This window comes from Polypterus senegalus, unplaced genomic scaffold (genome assembly GCF_016835505.1).
Source record: "Polypterus senegalus isolate Bchr_013 unplaced genomic scaffold, ASM1683550v1 scaffold_442, whole genome shotgun sequence".
NCBI classification, from domain to species: domain Eukaryota; kingdom Metazoa; phylum Chordata; class Cladistia; order Polypteriformes; family Polypteridae; genus Polypterus; species Polypterus senegalus.
This window is the reverse complement of record NW_024376929.1, coordinates 1-21,622: the sequence shown is the minus strand read 5'-3', so window position 1 is coordinate 21,622 and position 21,622 is coordinate 1. Positions and strand designations below refer to the sequence as shown.

The following is a 21,622-nucleotide window of genomic DNA, read 5'->3' as shown; positions in this document are numbered from 1 at the left end:
TGACGAACCCCAGAATCAACTGGGAAAAACGCAGAGGTCCTACCTTCACTTTGCACAGCACTCACAGTACCAGTGTATAGGCCGGCCATGATATCCAGCAACCCTGAGGGGATCCCACGAACCCTCAGGATGTCCCACAGGGCAGCTCAATCAACTGAGTTGAAACGCTTTGTGAAAATCGACAAAGGCTGCAAAGAAACTCTGCCGATATTTGCGTTTGCGCTCCATGTGAACCCTCAGTGCCAGGATGCGGTCGATGGTAGACTTCTTAGGCGTAAAACCAGACTGTTCCAGTCACTGGTAGGTGAGCAAGTGATCACAGATCCTATTGAGGACGAGCCTAGCAAGGACTTACCCAGCACCGAGCGCAGTGTTATCCCCCTGTAGTTGCTACAATCCAGGTGATCATCCTTCCCTTTCCAGATAGGGACGACAAGTCCCGTTTTCCACTAAGTTGGGATGATGCCAATTTTCCAAATGGAAGCAAAGATTACTTGCAATGCCAGGAGGACTGCCTTACCACCAGCCGGGAGAAATTCACCCCGGATACCACAGATCCCTGCAGCCTTTCCCCCCCTCAGCTTGTTCATCACCTGTGCAATCTGAGTGAGAATGGGTGGTTCACAGCTAATTGGAGGATCAGCCTCAAGAACCGTGGACCCAGAGATCTCCAACGTCCTAGCCGAATGATCAGCTTTGAACAACTGCTCAAAGTAGGCAGCCCAGCGGGTCACAAATGCAGTGTCATCCGTAAGGATCGTTCCATCAACCGCCCTGACTGTGACTCTCCGAGGAACAGATTCAGATGTGCATAATGCTTCGATTCCTCTGTAAGCAGGACGTGGGTCGCTAGACCACAGATGGTGTGTCTCTTGTTCACAGATTCCTCTAACAAACTCCTCTTTATCTGCCCTCAGAGCCCTCACAGCCGTCCTCTCAGTTCCCGATACAGACCAGAGTTGCCATTGAGCCGTGCGCTGTGACTCCTCTTGATGATGCCCAGGGTGCCCTGCAAGATGAAACACCTCCTTCTGGAAACACCAGTAACACCAACACAACCCTCAGCAACCTTCAGGGTCTTGTCACGGAAGGTCTCCCACATCACATTAGGATCGGCAGTTGTATCCAAATCTGAAAGTTCCTAACACAAACTGCATGCAAACTCATTAGAAACAGCCTGGTCTTGGAGTCTGGCCAAGTCCAGGCTCATTTTCCTAGTAGGCGGTAATTTACTGGACCTAAGATGGATCCTAAGAGTAGCAGCAACAAGTCTGTGGTCAGAATTCACAAACTGGGCACTTCTATACACCCTGCAGTTTAGAAGAGCAAAGAAAAACAAGAGGGGAAACGCTATTCTTCTCATGACAATGCTTAGAGAAAGGGTGCCCAGCTCTCTTGTACAGTGCAATTTGACAACTTGATGATAATAATAAAACATTAACACATGAATAGTGAAATACAATTAGTACTATCAGTACATGCCCTGATAGAGCGTGCTGCTGCACACACCACATGACAAACCACCTGGAATAGGACTCGAGTGCAGCCGTACAATGAGTGACACCTCAGCACCACATTGGATCAGTGTGAGGGTTTTTTTATGGTGGCTGGAGTGCCAATCTTGCCACCAATCACCACATTTTCTCTGCAAGCTGGAGGTCCTAATTGCAGGGCTGGATGGATGCATTTAATGTCATACAAAGGATGAAGCAATTGCAATTTAAGGGCCTTTCTCAAGGGCCCAACAGAATAGAGTCACATCTGGCATTTACGGGATTCAAACCGACAACCTTCTGATTGCAAGAATGAATCCCTAGCCTCACAGCTGAGAACAAAATACATAATTGTAAATGGAGCTGCAGCACATGACTCACAACTCCAATAAAGGGAGACCCCTAAAGAAAGTCTGCAAAATTGTTAACCTTGTGACAGATTAAGAGAGTCAGTGGTTCTAGTAAAAACTGTAGGTACCCTTGACCTCAAAATGGTAAAGGCATGTTCATTCTTCTTCTTTTGCCTTTTAATTGCAGTTAAAAACCCACTTATGGTGCCTTACTGCTACTAACTGGCCTGGAGTGTGGTGCAGAGTACAAACGGGAAAATAAGCATTACCTCCTCGTTTTTAGATTTGAATTAAATTACCCCCAAAAGCCCTATAAAACTAAAGGCATTTCCATAACCAATTAAAATTTTTAAAGTAAAACCATTAACTCCCAATGCTTGAGCCAAGTAAGATAATTGATTTCTACCCCTTTTTGTATGTCTCACATTGAAATATTACATGTTCAACAGTTTTATGTTGATCACAGTGTCTGTACAATCCTGTCTGATTGAGGCTTTATTATTAATGCCAGCAAATAAATAGGTATTGTGCATCCAAATCTTACTCTTATCAGAATTATTCTTTTCCTACTTGTTTTTCTGCTGTCCCCTGTGAATCCAAACATTTTTGTCTATTTTCTACAAATGCTTCTTACTCTCATTATTACTTTTTCTATCTTTTAAGATCAGTTTCACTAAGTGGAATATCTATATACTCAGTTGATCTTTAAAAGCTCTTTTAACCATATAATCTACCCTCTCATTCTCTTCAACACCTTTATGTGCAGGCAAGGGTGCTGCTAAAGATTTTGGGCCCCGGGGAAGGATCTCGTATTCGGCCATCTAAACAGACTAAACCAACCCTGTACAATTGGTACAATGGCCGTGTCCACACAACAACCAAAAAAAGCCCATCTGAAGTTTTTGATAGTTGTACTTATAATGCCAAATTAGCTAAAAAAATGGTTTGAATATTCAGATTAAAAACAAGTAAAATGCTCATATATATTTGAACTTAGCCTAATGATTCTAAGTGTTACTTGTTTGTACATGCTTTATTATGGTAACAACATTAACCTCAAAAATAAAAGGTAAGCAAAATCCTGCATAGGTGCACTCTATAGTCTTGTCTTCAGTCTAGAACTGACGTCAAGCTAGTAGCCTCCTTAGAATTTTAAAAATTAAACAAAAATTATGTTTACAACAGAAAAACAAGCAAAAAAGCTTTTAGAATCACCGTAACCCTCCCGTTACAATGCCCTAGTTTGCAGGAACCCAAATTAAACACACAAATACAAACCCATCTTTTGCAAGCAAAATACATTTTTTTGACTTCCAATAACAAATCGAATCTGCAATTAGACTGTCCATATTTAATATTCATAAATCAGGAAGAATAATATGAACACATGACATCTGTAGATGTCATAATTTCTTCCACCAAATGTAAACCTAAAATGTCTGCAACTTATTCAGTTATACAGTATATACGTACTGATACAGTATATTATTTGAAATTCTTTTATGTGGTTTCACTTGAAATTCAGACACATAAACAGTTACGCCAGCCTTTCCATTTGTAATATCTTTAAAACCATCAGTAAACATTGATATCATTCCATAAATGTTTTCCTTAATATGTTGACTAGCTATCTTCTATTCAAGTATAACAGATTGCTTTTCTTTCAATAAATCATGCAAAGTAAGATCAACTGGAAAAAACCAAGGAGGAGTTGTAGCTAAAGCTGCAGATTGAATTATTTCATGAAAGTCATTACAATGAAAATGTTCTGTTTCTACTAACATAGCTGAAACTGGGCAGGATCTCGTTACACCAGACACATTCTTAGCGATTTTGCCTGTGAAGTTGTCGTGTTCAGAAAATGTGCCCGGAAGATCTTCAGACCAAAAAAGGAAAACCTCCGCCCACAAATTCGGACGGGTGCATTGTGGGTGTGTTTCTGAGGACGGTGCATTGTGGGTTTTTCTAGCTGTCTAGCGGTTTTATGCTTCGTGTTTCCTCCGAGGGTCTGTGATTTGCACTTTATTTTTCTAGAGTTTCCGCGTTTTATACACACCACGAGCTATTGATATAGCAGGAGGTAAGAAAGTAAAAGCCGTCGGAGCCGGCGTATGTGATTTAAAGCAGTCGTGCCTCTTGTGTCACGCATATCTACGTAGGAATGCCGTGGTTCAGCTATGTTACGTTGAGCTCGTTCTCCGGTGGCCTGTCAGTTTGGTGGTCGCCGGCCAACCATGAGTTCCGCATCGTGTAGAGCGAACTGACGGCGAGATGGAGAATGTATGTTGAATGTCCCGTGGAATCACTTGTGTTTGTCGCGGAGCAGTGGCTTTGAACTTCAGGTAGCGGAAGTGCATGCATTCCAGTTTAAGGTAACTCATCTTTTTACGGTTCGTGTTGTATTCGCAAAGCGGGCTGTCAAAGTATGTGAAAAGGACGTTTAATATTCCGGGCGTGGGACTCATCAACGGTTTGGCATATGTGGGTGTGGCAACAGAGTATCCGTGTGTGATTTCTTGGCATAGTGTAGAACTTTGTGGGTGATCCATAAACATGGACGGGGGAAGTGTTCGTGATTAAGTGACATGGTCGTGTGGAACTTCCACGTTATTGGGGAAAACTGAAAAGTGAATTTTGATTTAGTTTTGATTTGATTTTCTTTCTTGCTTGTTCCACTAGGATTTTCACGCTTTGATCCTTCTGATTGTACTGAATTCAGGATTGTATTCAGTTTGATGCTGTTTATCTCAGTCCAGCGTGTGATAATTTTTTGTATTGGCAAAATCTGTTCTTTTTTCACACGCAGGCACTCACAGGAAGTCTCTTGCAAAAGAGAAGAAACCGACGGACTCGTCTTGCTCGACTCTATATTTAACTCTTACAGTTTTCTCAGTCGGGGCATTGCATGTGCAGGGGATTATGACTCTACGCGTCCCACGTAGACAGTTTTTTTCTCTCTTTCACTCTTATTTTACGCGAATGATTAGCTTTTGTTGCGTTCATCCGTCAAATCCAAGTGCAGAGAAAAACATTGTTAACGAAGAAGTCAGTTTAATGCATGAAAGTTTGTAAACCGTTTAGGATTGTCCCTGACTTTGATATTATAGACACTGTATTATATGCAGCTGACCTGCCGTATTAATGAATATTTGAAATTATTACTCTAAATAATGCTATCCATACATTTAAATATATAAATGTATTTAATGTAATTTAAGGTTGGGAGCAGGCACTGATAAAGTGCGTTGCCGCGCCCACAACACGACGAACCACCTCAGGATCCAAAATTAGGACCGGAGCACCAGTATTCCCATGTACATTACACTTTTGTCATGCATGCCAAATGAAATCATTTAACAGCGGATTTAACAGTACAATATAATCACCAAATGCACAATACACTAATACAGAATCAAGTATATTAACTTTTATAATATTCAATATGTGCACAAATAAATAAGTAAAATGAACAATCAAGTAAACAACTTAAATTTAATTTGAAACTAAACACATATGGTCAAATGAAATTAACAAAGTGCTGCATAGATTTTTCAAGGGTTGCTTAATGCTTCTGACCATTTTGACCTTTACAGATTTTTTCCGTGTTTTTTTATATGTTGTGTTAGGGCAAACAAGATGTCGACTATCTTCAACTTATACATTTATTTAAATGTGTGCAAGCATGTACATGGTTGTGTATACCTACTCATTTGCCCAATCAGCATCTAAATAAATTACCACAGAAACTATCATGCAATTCTACTCCAGGGCAGCTTTCAAGGGATGCTGATCTTTCAATTTTATTTTTAGACTACCTTTTACCTCTTTTTATTCTTCTTCTGACCCTGGGAAAATTCTAGGAGAACATCCACAACTTGGCAGGGATGCTGTTTTTTTATATTCTTTCCACTTAAGTACTGTTTGCTTAGCAGAGAATGTATGGATTTTTTTTTTTAAAATAGCTTTATAACCTTGTCCAGACTGAGCATTCATTTCCCGTTTCCTCAGTTCTATTGTTGTTTCTTCAGGCTGTAGCCATGTTTCATGGAATTATTTGTTTCCTCCATTTAACACATCATTTCAATTATTTTGGCTATCTCAGTTTATTGGTTAACACATTTTCATGCAAAACATTTAAACTGGTGAAAGCAAGGAACAGATATATTCCAATTAAATGTTATTTTTGGGTAAAAAAAAATCTAAAGTTATGCAGAGTCCAAAATCGTGGGTTGTTTATTCTCTCATATACACTGCAATTAGTGGCGTCCCTGGTAACAAATGAGTAAAAAGGGTTATAAAAAAAATCAAGTTTCTCACCGACAAAATTGAGCAAAACCCTACACTTAACTGACAAAAATTTATTCTGACTAATTCTTCATCAAGAAATAATTATTTCTTCTATAACATTTTATAAGGATGGAGAATACAGATCTGGGGCCTCATTTATAACGCTGTGCGTAGTATTCTCACTATAACATGGCATAAGCACAAAAGCTGAAATGTGCTTACGCACAGAAAAATCCAGATGCAGGAATCTGTACGTACTCCAACTTCTGCGTTCTTCCGCTACATAAATCACAATCAGCGTGAAAACTAACGCTCGTGCACGCGCTTTATGTAACGCCCCAAATCCTCCCAGAATTACGCCTCTTTGAATATGCAAATCAATATAAATCACCCTTAAGCTCAGCCTTCTGTGAAAAGACAATGGGAAAAGCACGGGGGAAAATTTTATAAGAATTTCATTGAATACCAAGTGGAGGCAAAGGAAAAACATACTATTTGTTCAAATAAACCGTGGTATAATCAACAAAAGGAAGTTGATCGAGTGACATGGCGTGCTGGAGAAACTTGAAAGCTCACGTTCACAAAATCGCACAGTGCCGGAAATAAAAAAGAAGTCACATATCAAAGTTGCCGTGAAAAGAAGAGTTGTAAGCCCACTGTCTGAGTGTCATATGAAAGCTTATTAGGGTACAGAGAAAAAAAGGCACACAGTGTGGAAAAAGCACGAAATGTCAACTTCAATCTTGAAATTTTATTTTATCATTAAAGTAGAACATCATAAACTTCATCTTAAAATCATTTAATTAACCAGTTTCTCAAATCACATCGTAATTAAAGTATAGCACGTTAAATGTTTTGTTTTGTATGTGATCTTCTATGTGCTCTATGTGTGCGAATCACTACTTGCTTCTTAAACCGGCTCTCTTCCTCCGACAGGACACAGAATCCATTACATTCGTGATATTACAGCTCTCTGAATAACTAAAATACTGAGATGTATACGTAATATCATTTTCATGATGATAGGAGTTAAAGCACGTTATTAAACATGGGTTTAATAACAGCCCCACAACATCATGTATTGTCCACCATAAGTGACAGTAGGTGTTGGGTTATTTTCGGTATAGTTGCCTTTCTTTTTATGTCAAACCCCTCTTGTGTGGGAGATTCACAGAATCATTGTTCAGCTAACAGATCTGCAAAAACCTTGATGTAATCATGTGAAAATGGACTAGAATCTGATAGGATTCATCTTGTGGAATCCATGCCTGGTTTGGTTTTGAATGCACGCTAAGGAGTTGCCGTCGGATCATCTGCTGGCTTGTTGCTGCCGGTGAGCTGTGTTTTCTGCTTGTCGTGCTTTGCGTCGATCATTTCAAAACCTGTACAGCAGCTGTCCTTTTGCCACTTTGCATCTTTGCTGCTCATGCTGTGGGGGGTGTGGGGTTGAACGCACGCTAAGGAGAAACGGTTGGATCATCTGCTATCTTCCTACAGCTGCTGCTGGCAAGCTGCGTGTTCTGCTTGTCACTTGTTGTTGTTTTAAGAGCTGGGTGCACATGATGTCTGTCTGCCAAAAGCATCCCAGCAACTGCTTGGTTAGATGTCCGTGAACTTGTTTTATAAGTTGTCTCACTGCCTTGTCTCGCGTGACATTAAAGTGTCTCTTACTGGATGTCAAATTGTCTTCTGAGACGATCACATCTTGTCTCCCTTTTCTCCCTCCCAGAATTTTTTTTTATAACAGAGAGATAGATGTGTTGACATTGCACTATGTAGTAACAATTTCCTGGCAGGACTATGCCACTGTGTACAGCCTTAAACAGTGCATTTGTTCTTGGGCTTCCCTTTGAAATCAGTCTTTCATCCTTGCACATGAGTATGCTTGCAGATCAGCTGGAATGCAAATAGACTATGTCTGAGATAACAAATTTCAAATTTCATAGCCTGAGACTGAGATTTGCATTCTGGATGACCCCGTGTTTGTGTGGGTTTCCTCCCACAATCCAAAGAAATACAATTTAGGAGAATTTGCATTGCTAAATTGCCCTTATTGTATGCATGCAGAGTGTATGTGTTTAACCTGTGATGGGCAGGTGCTCAGTCCAAGCATTATTCCTTCCTTTTGCCCGATTATTATTGCCAGGATAGGTTTCAGCTGCCCAGCAATTTAGCTCTTCATAAGAATGTCAGTGAAGTGGATTAAAAGATAGATAACTGAGTAAAGACAGAAAATGTATAACTTTGACATTGTGTTACCAAGTATCTGCAGACTTTGTTTTGTGCATTAGGTTCAATAGTAAATTTCTAAGCTGTTAAGCATACAAGATGGCCTGTGGGGATATGGACTGATAAATTAGGGATCAAGTAACTTTCATCCTGCCAAGGTAACCTAGGTGTTCATTTATAAATATGATATACTATTAAAAAGGATAAAAAAACATATAATTTGTGGTGTGTAACTGATATATGAGCAATACAATTAATAGTTAAATCACGATGATTCAGCAAGAAATAATGGATTCAGCCATTGAATGAATGGGGGCTTCACTTTGTACCATTTGGTTTACTGTAAAGGTGGATGAATATGGGAGTGATCATTATGTGGTTGAACCTCCAATACCCCGGCCCCCCACCCCCAAAATTTTGAAAAGGGGAGAAAATGCAAAGGAGAATAGAAAACACAAAAGGAATGACGACATCCACCTTTATCTGAGTAACACATGACCAGAATACCCTTATATGCATTTTGCTATTTCTTAGTTCTTTCTGAGCAAATCCAAATGTGTAGGTCTTTTTAAGGAGGTATTAATCCAAATCCATCCATCCATCCATTTTCTAACCCGCTGAATCCGAATACAGGGTCACGGGGGTCTGCTGGAGCCAATCCCAGCCAGCACAGGGCACAAGGCAGGAACCAATCCTGGGCAGGGTGCCAACCCACTGCAGATTAATCCAAATCTTTAGGCTCTATAGTATTTACAAGCAAGCAGTGATCCATGCCAAAATGAAGGTTTGCAGTGAAACCTCATATTATTGTATTTGCTTGCAATATTGGTTTTTATAGCAAGTGCAGTGAATATACAGTAAATGAACCTTAACGACTATATACTTGATTAACATGCTAAGAAAAAAGAAAAAAAGGCTCCATGTGTTAATAATGAATGTGAGTGTCTCCATTGCAGTTTTTAATTTTGTCATCAAACACCCTCCTCTCTGTATAAACCCTTATCATCCAACATGCCTTATAGCTAAATTTGCCACAAATGATCTAAAGCAGTCACATGTCTTGCTGTCTTATCCCAAGCAACATGGACGTCTTTCTTTTTTAATTAGGGTTGTTTTCTTTTCATTGGTTGGCATTAAAGGAACTTATATAGTTAGATTGTTCCTGTTACTTGTTTCGAGCCATAGTTTGCTGGTACTAATTATGCACTTAAGTGTATGTATCATAGGCATAGTTTTTTTAGTGTACAAGATATTCAGATCCTGCAATTGAAACTGAATATGAGGTTCTGGAAAGCTGTATCAAGTTTTATTTGCTATTTCTCCCGTTTTTTAAAAGTCTGAGATGTTGACTTTTCTTTCTTAAAGAGCAGTTAAATAAAATCTATCAAACCATTTTAAAATTCACTTAAGGGTTCCAGGGCAAAGCTTATCATGGCAGCATATTCTGTATGCCAGGAGTTAGGGAAGTTAAATATCCAAGAAATTTAATAAGCATTTTGTATAAAGAGTCAGCAACTTATCAACATTTACATGGAAATATGAATTCAGTGTCTAAAATTACATCAACTCAAGATTGGCAGATTTTCATTTTCATTCTATTTTTTGTATACTCAGCTGAGCACTGGAAGGTTCCTTGCACAGCACTGTGCCTCTGTAACTTCTGCTAGTATGACAGAAAGCCTCAAAATTTTACAGTGTGTCACCAGTGTCTGGACACCACCAGAATGAGACCACATATTTATACAAAAACATATGTTTATTTTACACAAATAAAGTTCCACACAGCACACACTGTTCCCAGCACCAATCACCCTCTTCACGGGCCTGCCTCTCTACGTCCGTGGCCGCCTTTCCTTTCCTCACGGGAGCTTCGTCCTGCTCCCACTCCCGACTCTAGCTCCCTGATTGTAGGGAGGTGGCTTGTTTATTTCCACTCTGATGTGCTCCAGGTCCCTGATGACGTCCTTCCGGCAGCACTTCCTGGTGTGGCGGAAGTATTCCGGGCATCCCTGGAAGGATATTCCTCCATCTTCCCGGGTGTGGCGGAAGTAAATGTTTCCCGGGTGCCTCCCGGCGGTGGCCACTGGTCCCAACGGGCTGGAACCTCCTTGCTCCTCTCCCGTGGTCCTCTCCCGATCCAGGGAGGTTGCCCCCTCGTGGCCCGGAGGACGTATATGCCACCTCCCGGTCCTTTCAAGTGTTCCGGCTTGGTAAGGACCCCAGCCTTCTGTGACAACAGGTATTTTGTGTTTTATGCTTATGTTGGTGGTTGTTGCTTATACTTTGGCAGGTATGGTTTCAGATGTGCAACATATATTTTCCTCTTCCCTACTGGGATTCCTTTCTCTTTTTCACTATTCTTTCCCTCTCATTGAGCGCTTTTGTGCTCACCGTCTCTTGCTTGCTCCATGCAGAAGCAAAGTGGATCATAAAGGAGCTGTTTATGCCTCTTTCTGTTTGACTGATTTTTAGCCATTTCAATTTAACATGTGAAAAAGGGAATACAAATAAAAAAGAGATATGTGAGTACAGTAATGTATGGGAAGAATGTTTATCAACTAGACAAAGCCAGTGTCACGTTATACAACTTCTGTCTGAGAGGATGTCAGACTTGACGAGTACAGTTGCTGATTTTGTTGCCTGTAAGGGTCCATTAGCATGACTAGAAATCTCAAAGGATGTCAGATTATGTGATTGTGTGATGACTTTCCAGAACATTTTCACATTTCTAAAGCGTTCCAAGCATGCTTTTTTTACGAAAAAGCTAATAGAATGCTGCCTGATGGAGCCGTCAACCATGCAAAGGGTTTACAGCTAAGGTTCGCAAGGGGGTGCAAGATGGCATTTCTGGGGCTACAACAAAGAGGAAGGCTACATTATGATTCAACAAAATCGATACATTGTTCGATCATATTGTGGTGCAGTTAGTGTCTTGCAGTGTGCTTGTAAACGCAAATAACTTTTTTTAAGAGAATGGAATTTGGACCTTGCAATGATTCCTAGAGAAGGGTTAGGTCTATTATTGATTTTGTGGTTTGATTGACATTTTTGCCTGGGGGAGCAAGGGGGACTGAACTGGATGCAGTACCTTCTGCTTACACTTCACCCATCTCTCCTACTGGCGTTCCTGGCAGTAGCGCAGCAATTTTAACTGCCCAGTGCCTTTGTTTTTGAACTGTGGCACAGGTGTTATCGGGGGACAAAGCTTTTTTACTGTGTTTCATTGCTTAATGGTGTGCTGGCACCCGTTGGTTCATGAGGATCTCCAGTCCTTCAAAACTCTTAATTGCTAGTCATGTGTTGTATCCTTGTGGTGCTTTGTGATACCTGAATTCCTGTCGGTTTAGTCTCTAAGCTTCAGAGGGGACACATTTATGAATCTCAACAATCTTATAAAGATAAATTACTCAATTTATATTTAAATGTTATGCACTGAGTCACTTAGATTTAGTTAATTTGTGCAAAGCTGATTTATAGAATCTGTCTGCAGTTTGTCAAGGAGGCCATGCTGAAATCTTGTTTTTTGTGTGCCAGTCGCACATTTCATGTTACCTGATCTACCAATTCAGTTTTATTTTCTTTATCACTTTAAAATACTTTACACTAAGCTCATGCATAACCAGGTGCATAGAAGCCTTATGCCCTATATTAAATTGTATTTTTATAATTAAACTATAGACCACAGGTGTTAACTGTTCATTCTTTATTAACAAAATGAAATTCTGTAGGCTTATTTTTCTATGACCATAAAAATACCATACCAAAATAAACGTTCTTTAAAATGCATACTAATATGTACAAAAATATGTATCCAATGCATATGCCATAGAAAAAAATAAAACACTTCTCATTAATTAAAAGCTGTCATAGTTTTATTTTTTCTATAACATTCCTTTCTGTAGTAAAGCTTAATTAAAAGAAGTAGTTTTCACAATTTCTGTGTCATTCTTTTTTCACACAATCAGTTAATTGACATTGGGAATTAAACACTGCTTAAATGTAAATATATGTGCACTTAACATGTTTTTTTAATTAAAATTTTTTTTTGCTGTTAAAAGTATGTTAGCTATATTTGTACATTTGTTTATTTTCCTTCAATGTATCAGCTAGACATTCTTAATTCTTGAAGTGTTATTATAAATATGGATTACCATTTTTATTATGTAATACTTGTTTCTTATGAAAACCTGTGCTGTATGACACACAGCAACAAATAATAAACACAATACAAATCTTAAAAAAAAAAAAAAAAGCCTCAAATGTATCAAATGTTTATAAGTTGTTTATCAAGAAGACACAAAGACTAATGTGTTCAGTGGGTTTATGAGTAAAATATTCATTTGTTTTAAGCTAACCAGCCAATTGTCTGCTAAGCAGCAATTTAAAATTCTTCTTTATCTCATTAGTTTTTTCAATTAAAAATGTAAGCTGGTGCACTTAACAAGCACAGTCCAAACTGAAGCTAAAAAGGCCTGAATTCATGAAAGTAGCTTTTCTTGCTGTTTGTCTAATTGTACAGGAGGATAACTCCTCAGATTCCTATTATTCCACATGCTTTAATGTAAAGGCTAAAATTACAGTCTCCTCTTATTCTCTTCTATACGGAAAAGTCCATACTGCTAAAACAAGCCTTGAATCGATGCTCTTTGCTTACACAGCAGGAAATATGCTGAAAAAAAAAAAAGACAGCACTAGCTCAACTACATTGCATAAAGGAGCATTGCACCTAAATTACCATAAAGCTTAGAAAGGCAGGGGCAGAAACGATCGGCTTTTGTTATTGGCCAATTTACTGATGACCGATCAAGTCTTTTTTTTAAGATTAATTTGGCAGATTTAGATTGGCGGCCAACCAATCAGAGTATCCCTAGTATTCAATGTAGACCTCAATATTAACATTTGCAATGTTTTGTAATGCATGTAGTAGTGTGTGGAATTTGTCATTTCAACAGATGGCTCATTACAGACATTTGTAGTAATGAAATGCAATTTATGTCTCTGTAATATGCCATTTAGTATTGGATTTGTAAAAGCAGTGTTAGTTTGTTGTGCACCATCTGTTTAAATGACATAACAATCGAACAGACACACAGATATGCAGACACACTTATTCTTTTTATTAAGGTAGATTAGCTGTTTTAGTACATTTTTTTAATTACTTTCTGTGGAAAAAATGATGAATGATAAATAATTTCTGGTGTACCAAAGACAAATACATATTTCCTAGGCGGAAAATGCAACAAGATCTTCCATTAACACCATGAGTTGCCTTCTACTTATGAGAAACTTCCATTTAGTCTAGCCCCACAGAAATTGAATGTAGTACTGGAGTGAATTGTACTTCAGCTAGAATTGTTATATATCTAAATTTACCTTCGTGTGAAAAAGTACAAAGTAGGAATTCTTTTTTTAAATTTAGGCCTATCAAAATTTGATGTTTAAATAAATAATTTCTATAAAAGTACATACATGTTATATATAACAAACAAGCTGCCATATTTACATTTTTGCTGTCAATTGTAGAATTTAAATAAAATAAACATAAATGCAGATTTCCCATGTGGAAAAAGCAATTATACCCTTACATTTATCAGTACCTCAATTACCTAAAATTAGAATTGGATGTACCAGATCAGGTGCAAATGATTAGATTATTAGAGAGGACCCTGTCTTATTAAACTCTGGCATTTAGTTTCAAAGCAATTGGTAATTAAAACCATTCCACAGTTTGAAAGGGTATCGTCAAGTGGAGAAGATTTCAAACTGCCAGTGTGTGCAGACTGAGAGCAGAATTACATCAAAGGCCCTACAGGTAGCTCTTGCCACTGCATGGGTCTGCTATAAGAAGAAGGCTTCAAAAGTCTGATCTACATGGAAGGTATAACATTCTGCTGTCCAGAAAGAAAATTAGTGCACAACTAAAATTGCCTATGAACACCAAAGCCAAAACCAGGAGATATGGCACATATGGAGGAGGCAAGGGGTTATTTGGTCACAGTACCTAAAGATATGTTTATTGAAATCAAATGCGGCATTTGACCAAGAGCATCTGGTACCAAGTGTGAAGCAATGTGGTGGTAATGTTATGGTTTGGGGCTACTTTGCGGTAACAGGGCCAGGGCTGCACACGGTCATAGATTGAACTATGAATTCTTCATTGAGCAAGAGGGTGTGTTTGAGGATAATGTTACACTATCCATCAGAAGTTTGAAGCTTAACCAAAAGTGGACCTTGCAACATGACAATAAGCCTAAACGCACCAGTAAGTGTACCAAGGGATTGCTAAAAGAAGGAAATTGCAGGTTCTGAAACAGCCAAGTCAAAGCCATGTGTCTGAATCCCATCAAGATGCTGTGGGGAAATCTGAAATGGGCTGGGCACATAAGGCATCCCTTAAATATTACACACATTAGGATTGGGAAAAACTTTCTCCCTGTCCATATGAGAGACTGGTAGTCATAGGAAACACCTACTTGAGGGAACAATACCAGCTATTATATATCCAAGGGTGTATTTCCTTTTTTCACAGACTGTAATGACATTTCTATTAATTATTTGTTGAGTAAATTATTGTAAAGTCAGATTTTCCTTTTTTTTTCTTCTTCAATTATGTTGCATTTATGTATAGATACTGTTTAAATGAATATCATACTTTGATATGTCCACATTTATTAAAAATGAAAAACATGTGGTGTACTTGCTTTTTCACATGATGTACCCAAGTAAAGCCGTAAAGGACATTTACAAAATACTGTGAACTTCCTGGACAGCTGCATTTTTCACTCTTTTTGGAGCAGGATATCTTATTGTTAAATAGCTGATTGGTATTTTTTCCCCATAGGTTAATCAGCCTCATTATGTCGCAAGCTGAGAAGCAAAAGGTAAGATTATTTTTTTAATACAAATTCAGTCTTCTTGCCTTTATTTGAGAAAAACTGCAAATGATGGCCACCTCGCTCATCTTAAACTTAAATCCCACTGTTGGGTTATGTTGAGTATGATATTTTGAACTACATGCAATTTTTTTTAATCAAGGATTATTGTTCAGATGCTATCTCATTCACTTGCATAATATTGCACATAATTATTGCTGCTCTGTGGTATGTGTATAATTTAATGTATGATGGTGTTTGTTTAATTTATACTTTTTAGGATAACCAGCTGGTGACCTTGTGGGGAGGAGGAGCATGTATGTTTTAAGGAGCCTTGGAGCTCTGCTTCCTGCTATGTGTTAGAGCCAGATGGAAATCAAATGTTGCTCCCTGTGCTTTTAGCACTTTTTTTTTGGTTCCCTGAAGCATCAGGAAGTGTGTGTGGGAGTGTCTGTGGCATGTCACATTGCTAGAGAAATCCGTAGTGTGTGTTTTGGCTCTTCCTCAAGATTAATGACTTAGAGATCAAAGACTTAGACCTGTGGGTGCATGTGAAAAATGTCATAAAGGTTGTTTAATAGTTGTGTAATGTGGTGTCAGCCAGAGTGCTCTTCTGTGCCCCACGGGGAATGAATTCACAGAATGTAAAGAGATTTAGGGAGATGCTGAATAAGGACTTCTGGTTACTTGTGTTGATAGAATTCTTACTCACCTTGCCCACTTTAAAAACTGGCCTGTTCAAATGGAAGCCTTCGGGCTGCATGCGGCCCAGAACCAGCTAAGTGGCTCAGCCCGAGGTCCTACCAGAAACGCTTTGTGATTATGCTAATTTTGTATACAGCTTTTTGTAGTAAATTCTGGCAGTACAGAGTACAAGGTAGGGAATTTTTCAAGATGGTGCAGTGTGTCCTCAGTAGTGACATCTGTCCATCCAAGACAAGTGCAACATTGCATTATTGTACAAAAATTAAATATGCAGTTAAACTTCAAAAATGTTAAAATTATTGTTAAAATAATTATAGCATCATGAATGTTTTCTGTGCAGTGATCATTGCAATTTTTTATTTAGAAAAATATTTATTTTTGAAGTATGTTGAATTTTTTAAAATTGGTGACACAATTTAAAGTGTGCATGAAGTTGTACATTTCTCTATTTTGAAACAGTTTTCACAATTATCAGAAGTCCTATTGATTACTTATGTGCAATATGATTTACCACTTTGCCCATAATGGAAATTTATTGATATTCATTTCTCTCTGCTTTTGAGGTTGAGTATTTGTATTGATTTTTGAAATATTTTTTTAATACTGTCCTTTTAATCATTATACTACATGACAGGATGTTGATAGATATTCATTGTGTTTGATTTTTATGATGGTGTTAGTTGGCTGATATTTTATCATCAAAGGTTCTGATATTCTAGTCCTCTCGGTAGAGTGTTGTACCGTGTTAGCCATAGATTGATACAGGAAAAAGTAGGGTGAAATGACACCTTTTATTGGCTAACTAAATAGATAACAAATGCAAGCATTTGAGGCAGAGCTTCAACCCATGGTATAGAAAGACAATAAACTGAAGGATATAGTCCCAGAACCTCCCCTCCTTGCATATAGACAACCACCAAACCTCAAACAACTGATTGTCCAAAGCTCTATGTGTGGCTTGGCAACAAGTGGCACATCTCCCTGCCTACAGAACATGTGTGGCACCTGTACACATATCTACATGACAGATCAGGTAGTTATACCACATTGCCAGTAGGAGCACAAAATAAAGGGTCCATTCACATGCAAATCTGCTAATGTGGTCTACTTAATCATGTGCATAAGGTGCCCCAACACTGGACTGTATGTAGGGGAAACTGGTCAGACACTGTGCCAAGTGAATAAACTCACATAGATTTCATATTAATCAGAACAGTATTGATCTTCCGGTGGCAGCACACTTTAACAGTAATGGCCGCAGCATAAAGGATCTGAGGGTCACTGTGCTTATAGGTAATTTCAAGACCCAACAGGAGCGGAGAGAATAGGAATACAAACTTATGCTTAAATTCAACACTCTACAAAATGGTCTGAATAGAGACAAGAGTTTTATGACCAGATATGTGGACTAACAGACTGATAGGCCACTGATGTAGTCCGCTGGTCAATCTTACAGACAGTGCACTTCAAAAAAGCCTTACAGGACTTTCTCTAGTGATGGTTATCTCTACATTTTATTAGTTCATTGTTTTTCTTCTTTCAGGGTTAATTCATCTCAGGTGTATTCATTTTGCTAACATTTGAACAAAACGGTTGTTAACATGAAAGAAAAAAATCACTTTGCTGTCCCAATATAAGCTAGAGTATTTTTCAGTTTCTTTGTAACACTGTGCCTGATGAAGGGGCCTTAGCTGCCTCGAAAGCTTGCATTTGTAATCTATTTAGTTAGGCAATAAAAGGTGTCATTTCACCCTACTTTCTCCTATTCTAATCCTCTGTTAAACACAATGTGGTGTTCCTATTCCAATTCCTGAGCTGCTGCTCTGGTCTACCACGCTTCCTTTCATGAGGCTCCAATAATCTTTTTTTTCTGCCTGCACATTTATATAGCTGGGTTTGCATCACACCACTCAGTTATGGTGTGAGCCAACATGATATGATTCCGTTTCCCCAATACTGTAAGCTGCTTCAAGCCGGGATCTTTTACAAGATTTCTGGTGATGACATACCAAGGCCAATGGATTTAACAATAGAATTGCCAGAGCCTACGAAAAAACTTGTAAATCCGCCCCACCTTAAATCACTTCTTAAAACCGTTCTCACCTCTCTGCCAGCGTCTTTTGTTAATCTAAATGTGCTGATAAAAGAAAAGCTGCAAGTAGCCGGCTATTCCATCTCTCCACCGACTTAGAACGTGCACAAACTTCTCCCAGCTCATGCCTTGATTGATTTTCTGGGAGTGAAGTGGAGTTTTAAAGTGGAAATAATAGATCGTTGTTTGGAACACACGCATTTCATGTCTGTTCCATTTCTACAGTAATCTGTGTAAACACATTGTTAAAACAGAAACGTTTTTTATATTCTAGTAGTAGATGACAAAATGTAGGCATAAACTATATAATGTATGAAGCCTGAAGTCCAAATATCAAAAGAAATATTTTCACAGAAGGTACAAATCTAACACAACAATTGCGCTTTTATTCAAAATATACTGCAGAAACAAAAATCCATGTAACATGCGACATTGACACTTGTTTATTATGACTGCCTCCGTGGCGCAATAGACTCAGCTGCCAACTGGGAATCAAAAGGTTGCGACTTTGATCATGCACTTCTCCGTTTTGAGAAGTAAACCGCTGTTAGTCTTACTATTTTAGAATAAAAACATACATTTGATTTCAGTCTGTAACAGCCAGTGTAATTTATGATACTTGTAAAGGTTAGCTTTGTTTTTTGTTTTTTTTTTTATTTATTATCTCGGCCGCGTTCACAAGCCCAAACACACATTTTATGACACGATTTACCTTTATTTATTTACTTACTTCCTAAAGCCTAAAGTCACAAGTAGTGTGCAGAGGGCATGCTCAGAACTGTGTGTAATGCCACAAAAAGTGCCTACTGACACTTTAGTATGCAAGCAATGGTATATGCATTCTTGCTCCGATGTAGAAGGGAGCCGAGTTTACCCCTGTTACAGCGCGTCTATGTGAAAACAGCAGTATCAGATGCGGGGGTGGGGTGTGTTTGGGCTCGTGAATGCGGCCGAGATAATAAAACTGACTAAAAAAAACCAAAGCTAACCTTTACAAGTATCATAAATTACACCGGCTGTTACAGACTGAATTCAAATGTATGTTTTTATTCTAAAATAGTAAGACTAAGAGCAGTTTACTTCTCAAAACGGAGTGGTGTAGGATCGAACTCGCGACCTTTTGATTCCCAGTCGGCGGCTGATTCTATTGCACTACGGAGGCAGTCATAATAAATAGGTGTCAATGTTGCATGTTAAGGCAGCTTTTTGTTTCTGCAGTTATATTTTTGAATAAAAGCGCAATTGCTGTGTTAGATTTGTAGCTTTTGTGAAAGTATTTGTGTGATACTTCAGGCTTCATACATTATATAGTTTATGCCTACATTTTGTCATCTACTAGTAGAATATAAAAAATGTTTCTGTTTTAACAATGTGTTTACACAGATTACTGTAGAAACGGAACAGACATGAAATGCGTGTGTTCCAAACAACGATCTATTATTTCCACTCTAAAACTCCACTTCACTCCCAGAAAATCAATCAAGGCATGATCTGGGAGAAGTTTGTGCATGCTCTAAGTCGGTGGGGGGGATGGAATAGCCGGCTGCTTTGCAGCCTGATTTTTATCAGCATATTTAGATGACAAAAGACGCTGGTGGCGAGCTGTAAACGATTTTAAGAAGCGATTTAAGGTGGGATGGCTTTACGAGTTTTTTCGTAGGCTCTGGTTATTCTAGTGTTAAGCAGAGGAGTGGGTCAGGTTCTGTTCTTTAAGTGCTTGATCATGCCCTCTGCCCCCCTATACTACACACATACCTCTGCAAGGGTTACTCACGGCGGCTCAGCCTCATCTGGTAGCATCTCCCTCCCATATCCATGTGGCTCCACCAGACTCTTTCTGTCAGAAAAGGCACAAATGGTTTCTGTTGCACACATGTTTAATTAAACCAGATGTATGAAATCTAAATATGTAATTTTAATGTGTTTCTTTCATTAGATAATTTTAATCTACAGATTAAATTAAATGTTATAGATGTAAACAAATTGCCCAGAGTTGCATATTAGTGAGGAGCTATTACTTGGGAACCTTCCACGAAATGAGAGGTAAATCTTTATTTCTTGTGCTTTTCTCGTTTGCAGGCCCAGTTTTCAAATCCGGAGATGCCTGGTTATGTTGGCTTTGCCAATTTGCCTAATCAAGTGCACCGCAAATCTGTCAAAAAAGGCTTTGAATTTACTCTCATGGTGGTTGGTAAGCTCTGTCCTATCTGGTCACTGATGCCCCAGTGAGCAGTCTTATAGGTCACTACACAGCCATTGCTGTCTGTCTATATTATTTTCTTTAGTCTCTTTGTTGGTAAAAGTTTTCCATGTTGTTAAATTAGCAGTTTTTTTCCCTTTGGTTCAAATAAGGTATTTTCTATATTTTTCTGGGATGTTAAACTGACCTAAACTGTGATAATCAAAATTATGATGATGTTTTTGGTTACCTTTTACCACATGAATAAAGAATGTAATTTTCAACATATTATTCAGTCTTTCACTAAAATGCCTTTAATATACAGTAAATAAATCTGTTTTCATTGAGATTATTTCAAAGACTTCTATGTCAAAAGCACTAAAAAATGTTCAAAATTGTCTATCTATAAACAGAGAAACATTCTATAAAACTTGTGCCAAAGCAGTAGTATTAATGCAGTCAAAAGAGTTATAATATGATGTCAATGAATGCTGTTTCCTCAACTACAAGTTTCAGTCTTGGTTTTTAACACATGAAACTGTAAAACAAAAAAAATCATAAGCAGAATTTATGTACTCTACTAATTTATATAATTACATGCTGTTATTTGTGTTATTGTTGTGTATAGCTCATTGTTTCAAAAGTATTTCATAAAGTAAAATATTATATCTCTGTATTTGATGAATATAAATAAAATTTAAAAATGATCTCTTTCAAAAAATCAACTAAGTCCCCGAGTACATCTGACTGTTGCACTACTCTGCAGTCATTTTTGAACATCGAGGTAATGGCCTGTGGAAATCTTACCATCTAACATGTCAGATACTGCATTATGTCACACATAGACATGACCTTAGTTTCATCCTATCTATCTTTTCCTGAAACGTCCCTTGAAATTTAGTTGTAGTTCCTGTGTGTAATTGTATTTTACTGATTTAATTAAATTCTCTGGTTCCTGTGTTTGTAGGTGAGTCTGGACTGGGAAAATCAACACTGATAAACAGCCTCTTTTTGACAGATCTATATCCTGAGAGAATTATCCCCGGTGCTGCAGGTAAAACTCTACCTTTTATGTAGACAGCTTTAATCTTGTTTTGAACCATGAAAGCTCTTCGGTACTTTTAAAACTGAATGACACAGCTCATACTCTCTCCCAATCTTTTTTTATAGAGAAAATTGAGCGTACTGTGCAAATTGAGGCATCAACAGTGGAAATCGAAGAGCGAGGAGTAAAATTGAGGCTAACAGTTGTAGATACACCAGGATATGGGGATGCAATTAACAGTCAGGACTGGTAAGGGGTTATTGTACAGATGGAGACATAAGACATTGCAGCAGATATGAGTCTGATATTATTTTCGAAAGTGATAGTGACTAGTATGATTTTACATGCTTGTTTAGTGGTAAGGCTTATT

The 21,622-nt window shown here is 38.2% G+C and overlaps 1 protein-coding gene across 1 annotated transcript; it reads left to right on the top strand.

Annotated features, from left to right (window-relative positions):
* Positions 1–3,788: 3,788 nt before the first annotated feature.
* Positions 3,789–21,501, top strand: LOC120519206 (septin-2-like; the record flags this gene model as incomplete). Its single annotated transcript, XM_039742376.1, has 5 exons — positions 3,789–3,923; positions 15,201–15,240; positions 20,108–20,219; positions 21,175–21,261; positions 21,378–21,501. Coding segments are annotated over exons 2-5 (347 nt in total), but the record flags the coding sequence as incomplete, so codon positions are not given.
* Positions 21,502–21,622: the final 121 nt, after the last annotated feature.